Consider the following 20,208-nt stretch of genomic DNA (forward strand, 5'->3'; position numbering starts at 1 on the left):
TTTCTTTATTAAATCAGGAATAAGTGCCTTGAAAGCTGGATTACCAGGTCTACTGGATCAGTGAAATTAGAATAATTTTTTTATTCTGCTTGCTTCTCACTTGAGATTTAAACATGTTATTGCTTAGAATGGATCACCAAAATGCAGCTGCTCAGAAGAGTTTTATTTTAGGGCTAACGTAGTCTTAATCTCTTATCTGGTAGGTCTGCTGCTGATGGTGCTGTTAAGTAATCCAAAGGGTAGGAACTCCATTTGCTGAGTTGGCTGCCTGTTGAAGTAGCAGCAGACAGTGTAGCTTCAAAATGGCTGCCAGATGGGCACTATCCACAGCAGATGTTGCATATAGTCATGAATAAGAGCTTTACTCACACTTTAAATTAATATTAAAAGTTCAACCATTTTTGCAAGGTGAGGGCTCATATAAAACAATCCAAATTGTTTGGATGCAATACAGTGGAATGTAATTCTGCTTCACCTGACTTTTTCAGCCAGAATGGAAATGTAGATTTAGGATTTTGGAGGCGAAAGAACTTTAGTAACAATTTCTTACTAGATTTCTTTCACTGAAGCAGCTTCCTTCATATGAATATAAAAGCATGATGTGAGTGTTAACAGTAACTCCCTAGGGCAGGTTCCTCGCAGAAATTAGTAACTTCCTTTGACAGTTGCATCATTTTAAAGATAACTATGTATTGAAATCTGAATTCAATAGCTGTGTTATACTTATTTAATTGTGGAATACACAGAATTGTTTTTTAGACTTGCCTGGGCAAACTGTTAGCTGTAGTTGCAGTTGTTTTTAAATGAATTCTAGGAAGAATAATGTTGTTTGGACTAAATGTGTGTGTTTTGCAATAATTTTAAAAGGGAGAAGTCACTTTTTATAAGACAGCCTTAAATATTAGCCATAAAAAGCTACTAGCATGCCAAAAAATAAGACAAAAGAAATACCTGCCCACTTTGAACTCCGCAAGAGGAGCTTGGTAGGATAGATAGATGGTCAACCTCTCTTATGAATAAAAATCAGGCTAGTAAAAAGCCGTGAAATGCAACAGACTGGCTGAGGAGGCATTAAGTGTTTCCTGCTCCTCTGCCTTCCTGCTTGATTTCTGTGCTAATCGCAGAGAAAGGGCTTTGCCTCCCTTTTTGCCAGCTCATAAATGCAGTAGACTGGACAAGGAGAAATACTTCACTCTGTCCCTTTTCCATAAGCCCTGCTGCATTGCTATGCTGCGTAGAGAGAAATGACCTTCACTTTCTCCAGCATAGAAGCCTAGTAATACACATATTTTCCTCTAAGCTGTAATTTCTTTTATCAAATTCCATACATTTTCCTCCCTGACATTCCTGGTTATCTATGGTGACTTAAGGGAGTAGTTTATTACTTAATCTGAATATTGGTAGCAGTATAAAACATGAATAAATCATATAAAATATACTAGTTTAATCTCTTGTTTTTAAACAAAAGTATTTTATTATATCCATGTTTCCTTTGTTAATGTTTGTGTGTTAAATCTTCTCTCCATAGGTGGTGAATTTCTTGGTGCTGCTAAACCATTTCCATATTTCTTTGGGCTTAAGAAGAGCTAACTTTTTTACATGTGGAGATATATGCAGGCTAGTTTCTTTGAAGTTTAAATGAACTGAAAAAGCTTCACGGAGAGCATAAACAATCCAATACCTTCATTGGAGAACTGATGGGACACTTTTATAAATAGTTTGTATTGTGTGAGGCTTTCTACCCCTACCGATGAGCAAAAACATTCAGCAAACTTCTCTTTATGGTCCTCTGGGCTTGGACATTTGTGAGTAAACAGGTGGGAAGCCACTGAAGTGGCCTTAATCTCCAACGCAAAAAAGCCTAGAATCCATGTTAACATCTTCAAAGGAATATGCCTACTCAACCTCTTTTAGCATATATGGATGGACCAGATGGCATAGCAAGTACTGTTGGTTCACGTATGGAGAACAATGATGCCACTATGCCAATAAAAGGGGCCAACACAATCTCGTACAAGAACTTGCAAGACAAGTTCTTAATGCAAGGGGAAGGATGCATGCCTTTGGATTGCATGTTTTGTGATCAGACTTTCAAGCATCCAGAAGATCTTGGTAAGCATGTCTTAATGCAGCACAGGCCAACACTCTGCGAACCAGCAGTTCTGCGTGTAGAAGCGGAATACCGTAGCCATCTTGATAAAGGACAAGTGAAAACAGACTTGCCACCCTCAGATGCCAATGAAAAGGATAGCCAAGATTTCAGTTGCGTGGTTTGTGGACAAACATTTGAGGAGGCATATGATGTTGAGGCCCACATGAGAAAGCACAAGGACTCTTTCACTTACTGGTGCAGTGTTTGTGGGAGGAGATTTAAGGAGCCATGGTTCCTCAAAAATCACATGAGAACACATACTGGTAAGCCTGGTTCTAGAAGCAAGACACCTCAAGGATCAGAGAGTCCTATAACCATAAATGAGGTTGTACAGGACCAAGTAACTGAAAGTATTACATCACCTTACAAAATCTGCATGGTTTGTGGCTTCCTATTTCAGAATAAGGAAAGTTTAATTGAGCACAGTAAAGTACATACCAAAGATTCAGTAGCCAGTGATAATGGCTCACAAGCTGATCCAGGTGACAAAGGAAATGGATCGCCCAGGGAAGAGTTTTTGCAGTTTTTAAACTTAAAACCACGTATGCCTCTTAGCAAGAAAAAGCAAGAAAAGCCTGTGAAATGGATAGCAGAGTTGGATCCGTTCAGTACGTATCAGGCATGGCAACTGGCTACCAAAGGAAAAATTGCTACTGGCCATGGGCAAGTGAAAGAGCCAGGGCATGAAGGAAGTACAGACAATGATGACTCCTCTTCTGATAAAGAAGAGCTTGGGGAAATTTGGAATGCAAACAAAGCAAGCCAGATTGAAAGCACGGGGAAGATCAAGGCAAGCAAAAGTGGTAGTTTCACAGCGATTGGTAATATACCACAAGACAAATTCAAATATCCTGGCCGTGAAGTGCCTTCTATGGAGATGGATTCAAAATTGTCCCAGAACAAAGACAAGCCCACACATTGTTCAGAGTGTGGCAAAGCCTTTCGAACTTACCACCAGCTTGTCCTTCACTCAAGAGTACATAAGAGAGACCGAAAGAATGATTTAGAAGCCAGCTCTGTTGAAGGAAAGCAGCCAAGAGCATGCCTTACAGATGTCGGGACTGTGGATGAGAATGGAGTAGGAGAACGAGGGGAAGGAGGCTCTGAAGATGGATCAGAGGATGGACTAATAGAGACCTTAGGTAAGAGCTACTAAGAAGTTGTGATTCCTTTTTAGCTCACTTGTTTTGTTCACGTATACATTATCTAAACCACATTTTTTTTAAGTCACTGACAGAGATTTTTGCTAGTAATGCTATATTAACACCCTTCTTCCTAGGTACAGGTACTCGGCATTTTGCTGCTTAAAAGTCATGGCATAATTCCTTTCTTGTAAGTGCACTTAAGGGATGGATGCTTGCGTAATCCTTTGTACAGCATGTTCCATGTACACATGACTGCATCTTGCCCTTTCTAGCAATGTGCAGACCTGTAGTTCAGGTTAGTATAATGGAGCACTAGCCATTCTGTTGATGGCTGAATGACTTTTGTTTCTTTGCCATAAAACCTGGAGAAACTTCGTTGTTTCTCAATTCTTTGCCAACTGGTACTGAGCTCCAAGCACTATAGGGACATGTTTGTATATATTCATGATCATTTAGGTTGTGTCATTAGTGCATAGTTGCTAGTGCATTAATTTTTAAAATATGAAAATTTTGAGAAGATAAAAATTGCTCTAGGTGCATTTCCTGTCCATGTTTTCTGTGTGCACCACCATTCTGCAGCCTTAACTGAAATTGCACCTCTAAGCAATGGCATTAGAAAGAACCTGAAACTCCCTTTGTTGATTATAATACTGTGCTTGCTGCCCTCTAGTGTTATTTCTTGGGAGTTGCATGTAGGAGCTAGAGGGAGGGAGAGAAAAAACTGTTTATATGACTATCAAATGAAGAACTGGAACCTGCTGTGATGAACAGATAACAAAAGATTTTCCTCCTTTAAATGTATTACAGAAAACCAGGCACTTGTTAGGGTGAACATTTTTTTTTACTCAAAACAATTAATTTTTATAAAAGAGAAATTCTTCTGTTCCAATACTATGAAAGACTTATACAAGCAAATGAACTATGAAGGTGTCCCACACTAGCATTACAATATTTGAACAAAATTCTGTTTACTGTCGAACTAAAATACTTCCCGTAGGGTTGGGTTTAATACTGTACATTCAGTAATAATAATAAATAATAATATTTGTACCCCATAGATTCGGTAGATTTGTTTCAACTTGTGCAGTGCACTTTGGGTTTGTTCCTCTTGGAAGTCTAACTTTACATTTTGTTTTTCCAGTACATCTATTGTTGAACTAGCAATGCAAGTCTAATAAACTCATTATGCCCACATACACCATGCCACTTAACATTATTTCTAGTTTGGGGTGGGGCTGGGATACAGCAACCATACGTATTGCTGTTGCATGCTCAATAACCCAGCCGAAGTGTGTGTGTGTTAAATGGCCAACAAAAGTCCCAAACAAACATATTTAATCTCCATTCTGGTGACTCCTGCTGTTTCCCCCCTTTAAAATGGCCCTAACACAACATAGCATCAGGTCATTTGGGGATTAAGAGGAATAGCTGGGCCACCTATAGACTTGAGTTAAAGCTGTGTCAAAAGCTAAAACTAAAAACCACTCAAAACATCAGATCCCACCCCCTTGTTGGTATGGTTCTCCATTCTCAGGTGCCCAGTCGGAAACCTCGTCTGGTGGAAATTGCTTGAAACTTAGGAGATCTCAAGGGAAAGAATCTGTGTTCTCATGGGGTTTACAAACTCAAAATTAACTCAGAGTTAATTTTGTTAGAATACAGCGCATAGGCCAATTGATAGTGATGTTGATGCTGATAGTGTGTTAATACACTGCATGGTAGTAAAGGAAAAGGAGCAGTAGGGGTAGGAGATGCATGGCGCATACTGCATATGTGTCTAGTGGTGGTAGCCACAATAACACATGCTGTTGTCATTATAGATGCCGAACATGCTTGGATCCAGTACAGTGGTACCTTGATTCCCAAACTTAATCTGTTCCAGAAGTCCGTTCCAAAACCAAGGCACGTTTTCCCATAGAAAGTAATGCAAAACGGACTTTTAATAACAACCCCTAAAACAGCACTTTTACTATCTAACAAGACCATTGATCCATAAAATGGATCCATAAAATGAAAGCAATAATCAGTGCACTGTACTATAAAATAAATAAGACAGTATTGTAGATGATAAAAATTAAAAAAAAAATCTTGCCTACACTGATGATAGTCATTGTTTGGAGGGGGGACTTTTATCCATTTCCACAGTCACACAGTCAATCAATGAGTTGCTGAACTGGGTTCCAGTCCAAAAAACAAGTCACAAAAATGAAGTCACAAGTCAAAGTCCCATCAAAGTAAGAACAAGCCACACAAACAAAAATGCAAAAAAATAGCAAAAACAAAAGCACCAAATATCACCTCAGAACACTGCAATTGGAAACGGAAGGCTTCAATTACGGGGCGGGGGGGGGGGGGGACAACGAAAATAAGCAGTGCAACAGTACAAACAGAAGGCAGGAAGATTTAATTACAATGGGGTGGGGACACAAATAAGCAGCACAACAGTACAAACGGAAGGCAGGAAGCTTTAATTATGATGGGGGGGGGCGCAAATTAGCAGCACAAAAGTACAAATGGATGCTCAGGAGCACATTCGGCTTCCAAAGCAAAGTTCACAAACTGGAACACTGACTTCCAGGTTTGCAGTGTTCATTTTCCAAGTTGTTCGGGAACTAAGCTGTTCGAAAACCGAGGTACCACTGTATTCACTTTTATAATATGGTTTGTCTGTGTTTTTTCTTTTCTTCCTCTGTCCAAAGATAAGAACGAAGATGGCATAGAAAGGGCAAAAGTTAAAAACCTTGGCGCCTCTAGAGAATGCAGCTATTGTGGGAAGTATTTCCGCTCAAACTATTACCTCAATATTCATCTCAGAACTCACACAGGTAAAATGAATTGAACTCTCTTCATGATGGTTGGTGCCTGAACTGAAGGAAATTTCATGATTAGGATAATTCCAGCTTTGATGTTTGATACACTTCCCAGAACCAACTTACTGCATTCTGAGGAAATACAGTAGGCCCTAGTTGTGACCTCTAGACAGATGAGGTGGTTAAGAGCTATGCTATTAACTCCAAATGTCCAGAATTGTGAGCCAACTGGAAAGGATATTGGAAATCGAGGGATTTACAAATAAGAGAGCACTGCTGCTTGCCTTTTAAGATTTTAGTCTCTTTCCATAGTATGTGGTGTTCAGTGAACTCCAGAGAACTGTGATGTTCAGTGCTAGAAGCTATATGTGTGTTGGGAGGAGAGGCTGTTACACATCCATATTGACTCCAGGAATGTAAGCATCTTCATCAACATTGATGGCTCAGAGCCCACCTCAGAGATTTAGCTTGTAGAAGGACGTGGAAATTCCCAAGTTGCTTTGCCACTTGCTTGAGGGTGGGGGAGTGTGGTAAAGGTCCTTGACATGCCTTATGCTATTCCAGAAGGATGTGATGGCACTCCTTAGTGTTCAGCTTCAGTTGCTTACTGCTACATGGCTCAATCCTGGCTAACCAAGAGACTCACATATGTGAACCAGTGATGCTGACCTCTTGAAAATGTATGCAACTATAGGGAGGATTATCACCTTGGCTATATGCTTTGTTGTTTATCCTTACTTTTATCCTATGTTTAGCAAAATGGTCATCTAAACTAAAGCAGCTAAAACTTCCTCTAAATCAAAGAGATATTAGTACTTAGTGAAGTACTTGGTACTTAGATTTTGGCAAAATATTGATTCCCCCCAGCATATTTAGTGGAGATGGGAAAGGATAGCACAGATTTCCTGCTTGTGTTTTTTTAGCAGAGGGAAATGGTAATAGCTCTGACTTCTCGTTTGCAACTCTTTCAGGTGAAAAACCATACAAATGTGAATTTTGTGAGTATGCAGCAGCCCAGAAAACATCTTTGCGATATCACTTGGAGAGACACCACAAGGACAAGCAAACAGAAGCTGCAGCAGATGTGAAAATTGACAGTAAAGGTTTGCTATCTTCTCAGGAGATGGGCTTTTTGCCAGTCGGCGATTGTGTTCCAGAAACCAAAAATCTGAAAAGGCTCCTGGAAGATGCCAAAGATGCTAAAGGAGGCCCACCTGTAAAACAGCAGAAAGAAGTGCTTTCCTCTTTTCAGACTGCACTGAATAATATCACTCAGGACACAAATAAAGGTACAAACTATGGTGGCTCAAATGATGGTGCATCAGTTCCATGCCTTGAAAACTTAAAGTTGGGAAAAATTGAAATAGAGCTTCAGGAAAACAAGCACGTTGATAGGTCTGAGAAAAGGAATTATGTTTTGCCAGAAAGTGTGCTTTATTCTGGTGCTGTGAAAGGTGAAACAAACATGGCTCTTCTAAGCGACATTTCAGAAAACTCGAAATGCAGACTAATAGCTCAAGAAAAGCCCTTAAATTTATCTACTGGCTGTTCTCTGGATGCTTCAGCAACTGCTGCCTCTCAGTGCTCCTTAGCAACCAGCACCTGCTCCTTTTGTACTTACCGAACACTATATCCAGAGGTTCTAATAATGCACCGGCGATTGATGCATAAGCCCCCCAATAATTCCAACGCTGCTAATAAAAATAGCATCAGAAATAGGGCCGCTCTTAAAGCCAGACGTACTGGATGCCCACCTTATCTTCTGGGAAAGGATGTGCACCCTCTGCCTCTTAACCCTGGGAAAATCAAGTCTTCCATGCCTACCCAGTCAAAATCCCCGCATGTGGAGGCTAAACATTGTGCCACTCTACGGAGCAAAACACCCATTTTTTCAGCGTTGAACTCTAGCAGCTCGGCACCAAGTAACTTGAAATCATGCAAACTGCAAGTGATTGGAGGTCAGATTACTAGCTCTAGACCACAGCGTGAAACCCACAACAGCCCCAGTAGCACTCCTGTACAGGATAGAGGGAAAAAGCTGGATCCTAAAGCAAGAGTTTTGGCTTCTCAATTAGGCATAGCAAGCAGCAACATAAATGGCTCTCTTGAGACTCCATTGAACGAATCTGCTTGGTCAAGCAATCGAGGAATAGAGTTTCTCAGTAACAGACCTGCAGGGAATATAAACTTGGAATTTGATGGACTGCCTTCTAAAAGAGCAAGGTCTAATCTTTTGGCTCCAGAACAGATTGACCCTATGCTGTATCGGAGAGGGAACGATGCTGGCAGATTACATATTGCAGGCAGATATGCAGGTCTGCTACCTCAGGAATATTCACACACCAAACCTGCTGCCTCATTCCTCCCAGCCAAACAAGGGCTCATGAGCTCTGAAGTAGATGCTATAAATCCAGTGACTATTCTGAAGCCATACGAAACATATGGTCCTGGGCCATATTACAGTTCCTGTGGATCAAGTAGCAGCCAAGTCCCCAGCTCTTCAAAAGAAGGTATTCACATTGTGTTTCAGCACTTTAAAAACAAACTAATGCTTTCTGCTTGCTGAATCAAATTATCATGTTTTAAGTGACTGAACTGCTCACAAAAACTAGAATTTACCAGCCATTTATCTAATCCTCAGTGTGTATTTAAGAACTTGGATGTGATTGCTGTTGTCTCATTAATCCTGGGCTTATTAAATGTATCTGGGGGAAAATAGGACATATATTTACTTGCTGCTACAAAGTGGTGCCCAATCACAACTATGGCAAAAACTTGGATTTCTCTGTGGGATATTTTGACTTCTGCCCCAGAGGAGATCAACGCATGGCTTCCACTGTGAACCCAAAAATTTCCCATCTAGACATTGTAAGATAGGTCACTCTGTTTTTCTTTTTCTGACCAATCGCCAGTAATAATTTCTTTTTTAAAAAATGAGAGTGATCACTTACCGCCTCCTTTACTTCCCCAAGGGCTTACATTACCAGAAGACAGGGATTTGGCACCACACTATGTTTTCACACAGCATGTTGCTAAGAGCAGCTGCCTTCAAGCTGCATAGTTTCTGTTTTGCAGAAACTGTTGTGCATGTAGATTTTATGTCAGCCACCCTGGATGCTCTTTTGGGAGGAAGGGCAGGGCAGGAAAAAAGAACAATTAATAAAAAAATTAAGGGAGGGAGAACAGAGCCCTAGTTCCTGCTCTTTGTTATACAGCACTGGGTGGGTTGGGGGAGGCTAGGTGTGGGACTCCTTGCCTCCTTTTCTAAACTTTGTCAGTAACTTCTTAAAGCTAGAAAGATGAGTTATGCCCTATGCCAGATTGGAGAAGGCTGCAGACATGCCAAATTCATGTGTATAGCTGATGACCACACCTGCTGGCCTGAGTCTTTAGGTTCAGGTGGTTACCATTTTGCGCATGTCCAGTTGACATGTGACCAGTGACATATGGGTTGTTTGAATCCAGAACAAGGGCAGAACAGTATGGGCTTATGCGCACTTGGGGGCCAGGAATGGAACCCCCAGACAAAATGGCGACTGCCTGTATATGTATGCCAGCTCAAAGAAAAAAGCATCAGCACAAGATGTGCAACCTGGACTTAGATCCAGGGCCAGCACAACGCTTGAGAGTACCTGGGACAAAGTACTCTCACTAAAATGCTGCCTTGTTGCCCCTCCTGAAATAATAGTTTTCCAGGTGCAAGGGGAGCAGCAACAGGCACAAGTGGAAACAGACAGCAGTTGGGGGCCATGCAGTACTGAAAGTAGCGAAGCTCCAGGTTTCTCAGCACAGGGAAGCACTAGGTTCGGTCAGGTGGCCGCAGCCGCAGATTTCATTTCCCTAGAATGCTTCAGAGCTGCAAACTGAAATTGCAGAGGGATTACACATTTGGGTAGGGCATTGGGTTTAGTGAAGATGGCGGCACTGGAGCTGCTGGGCCCTTCACAGGTCCCCCCACCTAAATTAAAAAAGGGAAGGGGGATGCTATCAACAGCTACAGGACCCCTGGGATTTTTCCAGCCATGCCGTGTGCTGATTCAGCACTTGCCTGAATCATGTGACTGATACACCACATGAAGCAGTAGTATGGTAGTGGCTCATGTAGCTTTATCTCTGGAATGGTATGGACTTACTGTGGTTGTTTGTCACAGGAGCAGTTCCTGAATTACATTAGTGATATAGTTGCTATTCGCCCTTGGCTGCAGTGAAGTAAGAATAAAGAAAGCATGAGGAAGCATGTGGGAAGTGCCTGCACCTACATTTTCATGGCTGTAATGGTGACGAGGCTTTCTCCATGTGTTCAGATCCCTCTTGTGCAGCTTCTTTATTCCTATTTTCCAGAGTGGTCTCAATCGGATTATTTGTTTTGAATACTTCAGGAAATTATGTATGCTAAGAGTTGGGACAAGCAGCAGCTAAAGTGCTTTGCTGCCTCAGGCCAGGGTTTTCGCTAGATGATTTGAACCCACGGTTCTACAAACTCGCTGCCTTGTTTTGCAATAAAGCTGCATTCACGTGGTTATTATTCCAGCACAAGTCCCGTCCCCCCCCAAAAAAATTTGGGTATAAAACTAGCAAGTCAGTTGTCTTGTGGAAACAAATTGGTAACAGTGCATAAAATGGGAGCTAGATTTGGCTTGTGCAAGGAACTTGTGCTAGTCTTGTAACATTTTTTTGCACCTCCCACCCAGCTTTAAAACAATTGGATTCATGTCATGCTACAAACTGCTTTTGGTTTCAAAAGCAGTTGGTGCTGTTTTGAGGGGAAAGCTACTGTATAGCACCCCCCCCCCGCCGCCTTGAGCTTGTGCAAAAAGTTTCATGGTTCATTGGGTCCTGACCATTGTGTTTCATTGAGGTATGCAGATCATTATCATTGTCTGATGTAATTCTTCCAGCATTTTGCATTCAAGATAGATTCAGCTGAGTTCATGAAAGCGATCAAAATGTAATTGCAAAAAGTGTGTTTATAGACAAGTTATTCATTTGAGCAAGGGCAGAGGAAGAATGCCATGGTTATTTCACTAAGTTCTTGAAATTAGTTTTGTGGCTATTTCTGGCCTTAGTGGTAATGTCTTCTAATGTGCTGGGTTTTTTTTTATTAGGAAAAAGGCCAGTGTCGTATCAACACTTGTCTAGCACCATGCTGCAGAAAAGAGGTTACGAGAGGCTTATTGGCAATACACATAATCGACTGAATGACAAGAGAACATGATTTTGCTACAATGAATGGTAAACAACTTTTTTTATTAAAAAAAATTAACCTCGGGAATAAGGATCTTCTCCCCTCCCCACAATTCACATATTGGCAGGAGGAACACAAAAAAGTAATGAGAATTGATTGTTGCAGACCCTCTTATCCCAGAACAAAAAGTGGGCATTATGTGCTTGTCAGTGGTCAAAATGTAAAAATATCATGAGATACAACTAAAAAGGAGTTACTGTCCAGCATGCTTGTGAGGTTCAGTTCATTATATGTTGTGCCATCCTGTTGTAGTTTAGTTTCGGTGAGTTTTAAGAGCTTTGCTTCTTTATGCGAAGGACAGAATCTTTATTGAATGGCACTGGTTTATTCCTGTTCTCATGGTATCTAAAATAATGCTTTGATTTGCTTATGCTCATCTTTTGTAATTGAGATGGCTACCCAGGACTATTCAGTTTAAATATTCTCTGTTCTGTGGGTCCTGCTGCCTGTCTGTCTGAGAAACTAGGGTGCAGCCCTAAGCTGTGTGGTTTCTCCATTTTAAGGAGAAAAGGGTGCTGTGTGAGAGGATTTCCTCTGTTATGTAAATATGAGTCTGAGTTACCAAGCACTCTTGCTGGGCTTATTGAATGAATGGCTTTGGCCCAGTAGCTTTGATATTCCAGCGGTCAGGGTTGTCCTATATTGCTGCCCCTAAGAGTTTAAGTATCAACACTTTTTAAAGTAACAATGTTAGTGTGTTGACATATCTCAAATAGTGTATGATTCACCTGAAGATTCCCCTCTTCACCTTCCTGGAAATGTTTTCTTACTTGGTTTTCTAAGTGTGTGTCCTTCATTTACCTTGCTTGACCCCCCCCCCCATTTGACTTGTTTACAAGAGGATATGTGGTTAAGGCCATTTAACAGGAACATTCAGGTCCTTGGTAGTGCACTAAAACTAAAATATAACTCTTGTAAGGCAAGATTGAGGGGAAATGGGTAACACAATGGCAATGTGTCGCTGATCAAGCATTCCTTTATGTAATTGGGGAGAATTTGCCAAGGGGTGTGTGTGCTGTTTTCCATGTTCTGGCACCAGAGTTTATAATCTGTAGCCTAAAGTTCAACACAGTTTTTCCTACATTTGTAATCACTTCTAAGTAGTATTATTTCTGAAGTTTCCAGCCCCACTATGCTGCTTTTTTTGTATCTGTTGTGAGTCATTGCCATAGAACCCTTTTTGTTTGTGTGTTCCAGGTATGAAGATGCAAATTTTGATTTCCCTTGCAGTTCATCTCTTGAGAATAATGAATGATGAAAGCTACCAAACTAAGCTGTGATTGTACTGTTGTATACAGAGAAACACTACAGTTCTGTAATGGAAGGTCTGACCCCATTTGTACATTGTGGACCTAAACACTGTCTTCTCAAGACTAGCTTGCAAAGAACTGGCAAATGCATCTGTTCCTGATCTTGAATAATATTTTTTCTCAGAATTATCATTGACCAAATATTCAGTATAAAGTATATTTTTGCATACTTGAGTGCTGCTGAAAAGAGATCCAATTTAGAAGCTGTGTGTAACCCTTGCACCTCAGGTAAATCTGTGCATTGAGTGTGTCTGGTTTAAATACTGGGATTATTTTTGTATAAGGGTAGTAGTTTGTCAAATTTTGTTTTGTGCTTTAACCTATGTACATTTTTGAAAACGTTTCCAAATGAACAACATACTTTTGTTTTCATCTTATGCAGTTTAAATACCAGCTGGAATAAGGCAAAAACATTAACACAAGTACCACAATCTTTTCAAAGAAACCGTGTACTTTATTTTCTATCAATAGGGAGTAACACGTCTCATAATCCTTGGCATGCAGTCACAATTCAGATAAAATGCTTTTTGGCCTCCAAGCTATTACTGAAGAGGGACTTGTGCTTGCATGAGAGAGATTCAGTTTACCCCTCTTCCTCCTAAATAATCAGTTTTGACTCCACAAATGGATCATATTGCAAAAATGCATAGCTTTAAAAATATTTTGTACATATGCCTGAAGCAGAAAACAGCATTCCTGTTGAACCCTGATGCAACTTCTTGTACCAGTTACAAAACTTTATATTTGCAAATATAGTACTCCTTGTTTGTCCAGCAGCCAAAGCAAGGACATGACCCACCCATTCATGTAGCTGTAAGCCTGGGAAAAGATTTCCACATGGTACTATGAAGTCCTATTCCACTCCCCACCCCACCCCCCACTCCAACATTCCTGTCCATTTTGGGCCAGAATATAATGTCATGTGCACTGCCATTACTTTCAACTGAAGGCCTGTCTCGCCTCCCCCTCCCACCTCACCCCACTCCTCCATACGTCTATGGGGGCAACTGTGGGCCTTCCCATGTTGAAGGCAATGGCTTGCACATTTCATTGTGCCCAGGGCTATATTCACCAAAGCAAAGAGGAATGGTGGTGGCTTTACTTAGGGACCCACTCCTTTACATTTGGAACTGTGTGCTGTGCATGCAGTGCAGCCCCAAGTTGGTTTGATAGCCTTGTCAAGGAACTGTTGGGGTTTTTTTGTGTGTGTGAACCCAATATTTTTTCCATTGCACATGACAATAATGAATGGAAGAGCCGTCTTGTTACCAGTCATGGTGCTGTGCATATTGATGATACAGCATGTGAAGCCTTTAATGACTCATTCTTTTCTTTGGGTTTGGATGTCAAACATTTCCAGGAAACAAATGGTTTCAAAAATAATTTTTGCACTGTTGATTTGTGTGTTTCTTATCAGATGTAAAACAGCAGAACACAGACTTTCTTGGCGATTACCCCACAACCCCATATGCAACTTTGAGACATTTTAAATTAATTTCTTACTTCCTGTGTATTAAGGGATATGTAATTTTGATGTCTCTGTAAAACTGGCAATGTAATGAAGTGCTGTGTATCAGGAAATTGTACACAATTTACCATTTTCCTGTTCATAAGCTGAGCCATATGTACATAAAATCTAGATTTGTTTTCCTAGTTTTGCACTTTTATAGCCTATTTTTTGAAGATAAATTTGCGTGGAAGATGGTTATTCTATTTTTGCCTTACCCTTCAACGAGTCTTATAGGATGTGTAAAATAACATGTCTGTATCCTTTTTTTCAAGTAATAAATCTTAAAATATAAAAGACCAGGGCTATGTTTAACTATAGTTTGTATGTTTTTAAAAGAATCTTCCTCTTAGTTTTGGTGCAGTTTTTCTAAAACTCTCAGTCTCTTTTCAGTATGGAAGAGAACGAAGAACGATTTCAAATTTGATTCGGGACATCTCTATCGTGTTACCTTTATTATGTCACTGGAGCTGCTCCAGCACAAGCTTCTTCCTTCCCTGCAGAAATAATATCATAAGTCCTGCACTTGCTGGGTTGGTTTCCGGAAGGGGAGACACTGGTGGACCCTTTCCCCATGGCCTGGGGTTTCCAGTGCTCCTTTTGCAGCACAAAACAACGCAGCTCATATATTGTGATGTTAACACAAGAGATGCCCTCAATTGCAGCTGTGCACCCAAGCATTTCCACACAGGAGTGCCATGAAAGCCCTGTCAAAACAGAGGATCTGCAGCAGCAGAGCTTTGTAGATTGCAGCCCTGGTCTCCAAAGTAGGTTTTGCCCATCAGTATTAACTATGGGATACTACTGGGTTTTTTGGTTTTTTGTTTTGCAATAGCAATGAGTATACTGGTACAAATTATCAATTTGTTGTATTTATTTCCTACCATCTTGATTTGTTTTAATTGTGGAACCTCCCTTAAGTTTGTCAGGCTGTAGACACCAATTCAAGTCATTTAATTTATGATGTGTTTTCAGTTTAGTGGAATATGTTATTACATGTGGATGTAAATACAACTTGGTGTTTTTTTTTGCAAATACTCTCGTCCTTGTTTCACTTTCTGAACACTAGACAGTCAAAATTTTACAGGGTGGTTGCATGGTTTTTGTTTGAACGCAAGTTGCATGCAAAATTCCAAGTACTGAACGGTCATTATGCAAGAGGACTAAAGTAAGAAAATTACTGAGGAGTGTCTTAAGGGGATTTATGGACCAAAGTGAAGTAGTAAAACTGATGTCAAGCGGGGGGGGGGGGAGTCTCGGTTGTTTTCAAAAGTTTACTAGGGTTTCTTTTTAAAATATACCGTATATAGTGGTACCTCGGGTTACAGACGCTTCAGGTTACAGATACTTCAGGTTACAGACTCCGCTAACCCAGAAATAGTACCTTGGGTTAAGAACTTTGCTTCAGGATGAGAACAGAAATCGCACAGCGGTGGCGTGATGGCAGCGGAAGGCCCTATTATCTAAAGTGGTACTTCAGGTTAAGAACAGTTTCAGGTTAAGAATGGACCTCCAGAACGAATTATATTCTTAACCTGTACTTGAATCAGTCGTTCTTTGGGGTCTGCTTGCGGTACTGGTGGTCAATATTACTTTTAAAATACTTTATGGGGGGGGTCCTTTGTTTCAACAAATAGGTGTTCTTCCTTCATTATCAGTTCTTTGGAATCTGAATGAGGGAAAGGGCAAGGTCTGCTATATGCAGCCCCAGTAGTTAAGTGAAAATAAATGGAAAGGGCTCACTTTAGAACTAATACAAGTAAATACCAAGTTTCACTTCATTGCTCAAGAGAGGGAAAGAGCCCTTTCTCTCATGGTTGACATCACTGTGGTGTTTGAACTTCAATTCAAATGCATCTTGACTGCACACACAAAATATCCACAATGTAGTATTAATCTTCAAGGCAGGTATAGCATTGTCACGCAAGTTGCATTTTTATTCGTCCCCCTAGAAAATGGGTGCAGAGGTCAAGCAGGTGTATGCATTAGTAATAAGAAAATGTCTCGTTGTACTTCTACTATTTACTAAATTTCTATACCAACCTTCATCCGAAGATCAATATAAAAACACAAAAAATACCATAATAACAAACAAAAACAATACCTTCCATACGGAGTTGAAAAGGAGACAGATTGATATAATGTTTTTGTCTGGCTCCTAAAGATATGTAATGAAGGTGCCAGGCGAGTACTAAGAAACAGTCTCCAAAAAGAGCACTCAAAAGAATTATCACATGGAGCTGAGTTTGATTTCCTCCCACTTTTGCTATGTTGTTAATCTTATAATCAGCGATTCCAATGCAGATTTGGTTCTTGTGTCTCCTTCTGTGTGCCATGCAGGCAATCTGCCTTAAAAATAAAAATTAAGCGCACATTATTATTATTATTATTATTTTATTATTATTATTAATTATTATTATTTTTTAAAAAATCATTTGGCACATTTTTTAAAAAGTACAATCAGCTGGGAAAAGATTGAAAAACTTATCGGGGGTTCCATTGAGCCAATCCGTATCGTACAAAGCCAGTTTGAAGCTTCCTCTGCAGTTTCTTCCGAGTGTGATTCACAAATGGAACATGCATGTCTCATCAGCAAAAGGCCACAAACATGTACATTAAAGTAGCTTTAAAAAACAGGATACATCTCTTCCATATAGAAACATGAAAGTATCACTTTTTGTATCTGACAGACACCCTCTCAAAATTAGGTAGCAATTTGGGAAGCGAAATCTTCCTAGAGGCATTTGCTTCTGCTGGAGTTGGTTATGCATATTTCTCAGGTGAAGAAGGTCTCCTTGCAGCTGTTTGGATCACTGCCAAAAAGAAACCCGGAGGACTAATGTGACTACTGTATCCAAGAGATGTTTCATACAAGCAGTTTTACACACATTACAAGTGTACACATCGGCTTCTTCTAAAGCAAGTATTGGCACAGTGAGCATTGACTACTGCCTGATTAATGCTCACAACGAACAGATGAAAGTAGCTCATGCCAAATCAGACCACAGGTCAGTGCTCCCATTCGCTGCCTGACTCACTCTCGCCACAGCAGCTTTACAATAAATCAGGAATGGGGGGCCTGTGCTCCTCACCAGATGTTGGCCTTTCAGACTGCAGCTGATGGGAATCGAGAGACCAAGAACGGTTGGTAAGCCACTGGCTCCCCATCCCTGGAGGACAGCTTTAAAAACCAAAAGCTGAGGATAGCAGGGAGTGGCTGCCCCCAAAGCAGAGAGCCAGTCCTCTTGTCTCCCCTGCTCAGTTGCAACTCCCAGGTGTGTGGTTGTCTGTTCTGTTGAGCCTTGACTACAGATTCAGGTACCGTGCATATATTTACGATGTAAACTGCTTTACTTACAAGGTTCTATGGGAGATGGAAGGGTTAAAGATGCCTGAAAAGGAAAAGAGAAGCACCTAGGGACATGTTGTTGTTTAGTCGTTTAGTCGTGTCCAACTCTTTGTGACCTCATGGACCAGAGCACGCCAGGCACTGCTGTCTTCCACTGCCTCCCGCAGTTTGGTCAAACTCATGTTAGTAGCTTCGAGAACACTGTCCCACCATCTCGTCCTCTGTCGTCCCCTTCTCCTTGTGCCCTCCATCTTTCCCAACATCAGGGTCTTTTCCAGGGAGTCTTCGCTTCTCATGAGGTGGCCAAAGTATTGGAGCCTCAGCTTCCCGATCTTTCCTTCCAGTGAGCACTCAGGGCTGATTTCCTTAAGAATGGAGAGGTTTGATCGTGCAGTCCATGGGACTCTCAAGAGTCTCCTCCAGCACCATAATTCAAAAGCATCAATTCTTCGGCGATCAGCCTTCTGTATGGTCCAGCTCTCACTTCCATACATCACTACTGGGAAAACCGTAGCTTTTACTCTGCCAGGTGGATCACGTTTGGTCAAAACTCTCCACTATGACCTGTCCATCTTGGGTGGCCCTGCACGGCATAGCTCATAGCTTCTCTGAGTTATTCAAGCCCCTTCGTCACAGCAAGGCAGTGATCCATGAAGGGGACCTGGGGACATAGGAAGCTGTTAACCCATTGCTTCATGTGCTTCAGTATTGTTTGCACTAGGGTCTGGGTAACCACTTTCAGCCGGTAGGCTGGGTCAAAAAGCGACCAGCCATCTATGGTCCAAATGGAACAAGTGGGTGGAGCTGGCCATCTGTACAAACATCTGTTGTCACATAACAGTAGGTGGATTGCATCCCTGCTGAAAGTAATGGGGCATGCATTCTGCACCAAAGTTTAAACAGCACTGTATTTGGAGCTCTGCTGCAAAAGAACAACGGTGCACTCTAAGCTGTGTGCTTTACATGTGTGCCAAGACTTTACCTGTCCCTTGCCTGATGTCAGGTGAGTGAGAGGTGCTGGTCAAAAATAGTTTTGCTGGCTTATTCAGTCTATACCAGTGTTTCCCAATCTTGGCCCTCCAGCTGTTTTGGGACTACAACTCCCATAACCCCTAGCTAGCAGGACCAGTGGTCAGGGATGATGGGATTTGTAGTCCAAAAATAGCTGGAGACCTGAGATTGGGAAACACTGGTCTATATGTTGCAGATTTCCTACAGGTGGTTTACAGGAGTTCCTCCCAGCCTTGCCTGGAGATATCAAACCTGGATGCAAAGCACTTGCTCTACTCATGAACCACATTGGACTAGGACCTGGGAGACCAGGGTTCAAATTCTCCTCTCAGCCATGAGCTTCACAGGGTGCCCTGGGGCCAATTGCTGCCTCTCAGCTGAGCCTACCTCACAGGATTGATGGGATTAAACAAGGGGGAGACCGCCTTGAAGACAAATGTGGAATATAAATGCAAGAAATACAAATAAATAAAACACTTTAAAAGTATGTACTTGGGGGGAAAGTACATGAAAGTACCGTACATAAATTTTGGAACTCCCCATTACAGCCTTTGTGCTGTATTGCTTTTTGTGCCTGCTAAAATCTTGTTTGTTCCAGCAAGCCTACTCAGGCACGCAAGTTTTAAACATGCTGTTTTTCACATCTAATTTTATTATGCATAATGGTTTTAAGTTTGCTGGCTTTATTTAAGGTTTTTATTTTTATGTTGAACCTGTTTTTAAATTCTTATTGGTATTTTTAATGAATATTTAGATTTCTTTGTAAACCACTCAGAGGTTTTCATAGTAATAAAGTCTGTTAAACAAAATGAGACAAACATGGGGATTGGGAGCCCTTTGTTTGTCTCATAATCTGCCAGGTGACTGACAGCCATGCTTATTTTAAGATGGTACTTTGTTGTTGTTTAGTCGTTTAGTCGTGTCCGACTCTTTGTGACCTCATGGACCAGAGCACGCCAGGCACTGCTGTCTTCCACTGCCTCCCGCAGTTTGGTCAAACTCATGTTAGTAGCTTTGAGAACAATGTCCAACCATCTCGTCCTCTGTCGTCCCCTTCTTCTTGTGCCCTCCATCTTTCCCAACATCAGGGTCTTTTCTTGGGAGGCTTCACTTCTGATGGGGTGGCCAAAGTATTGGAGCCTCAGCTTCCCGATCTGTCCTTCCAGTGAGCACTCAGGGCTGATTTCCTTAAGAATGGAGAGGTTTGATCTTGCAGTCCATGGGACGCTCAAGAGTCTCCTCCAGCACCATAATTCAAAAGCATCAATTCTTCGGCGATCAGCCTTCTTTATGATCCAGCTCTCACTTCCATACATCACTACTGGGAAAACCGTAGCTTTTACTATACGGACCTTTGTTGGCAAGTTGTCTAGTACCAAAAATGGTACTAGAGTCCTGTAAAATGTACCAGGTGAAACAAGAGACCTAAAATGATATCTATTGATGCCCCAAATTTTCCACATCCCACATGATCTATGCAAGAGTTAGAGGAGTTCAATTCCCTTCCTCTCTCTTACGGAGAGAGTTACAAAAATGCTTTCAAACAGGTTAATAAAATCTGTAGCTGTCACCCATTCTGAACCTGATTTAGGCCTGGTTATTCAATTACCTATCCCAGCGAAATGTTCTCCAGTTTAGCTAACTTGTTCCGTAGAGATTTAGGTGGGTTAAGTATTCCT

General features: G+C 41.2%; 1 protein-coding gene across 5 annotated transcripts in view; it reads left to right on the forward strand.

Moving 5' to 3' along the window:
* ZNF217 (zinc finger protein 217) overlaps nucleotides 1-15,204 on the forward strand; it is a 33,134-nt gene extending 17,930 nt beyond the window's left edge. For 4 of the 5 annotated variants that reach the window (XM_079978992.1, XM_079978994.1, XM_079978990.1 and 1 more), the window contains exons 2-6: nucleotides 1,529-3,294; nucleotides 5,997-6,122; nucleotides 7,079-8,617; nucleotides 11,213-11,339; nucleotides 12,550-15,204. In XM_079978992.1, the coding sequence (XP_079835118.1) occupies nucleotides 1,893-3,294; nucleotides 5,997-6,122; nucleotides 7,079-8,617; nucleotides 11,213-11,322 (3,177 nt within the window). In that variant the 5' untranslated portion in view covers nucleotides 1,529-1,892 and the 3' untranslated portion in view covers nucleotides 11,323-11,339; nucleotides 12,550-15,204. Of the gene's footprint in view, nucleotides 1-377; nucleotides 602-1,528; nucleotides 3,295-5,996; nucleotides 6,123-7,078; nucleotides 8,618-11,212; nucleotides 11,340-12,549 lie in introns of those variants that run through there. The other variant, XM_079978991.1, reaches the window with a different exon arrangement.
* Nucleotides 15,205-20,208: the final 5,004 nt, after the last annotated feature.

The sequence above is a fragment of the Podarcis cretensis genome, assembly GCF_951804945.1.
Source record: "Podarcis cretensis genome assembly, chromosome: 6".
Classification (NCBI taxonomy): Eukaryota; Metazoa; Chordata; class Lepidosauria; order Squamata; family Lacertidae; genus Podarcis; species Podarcis cretensis.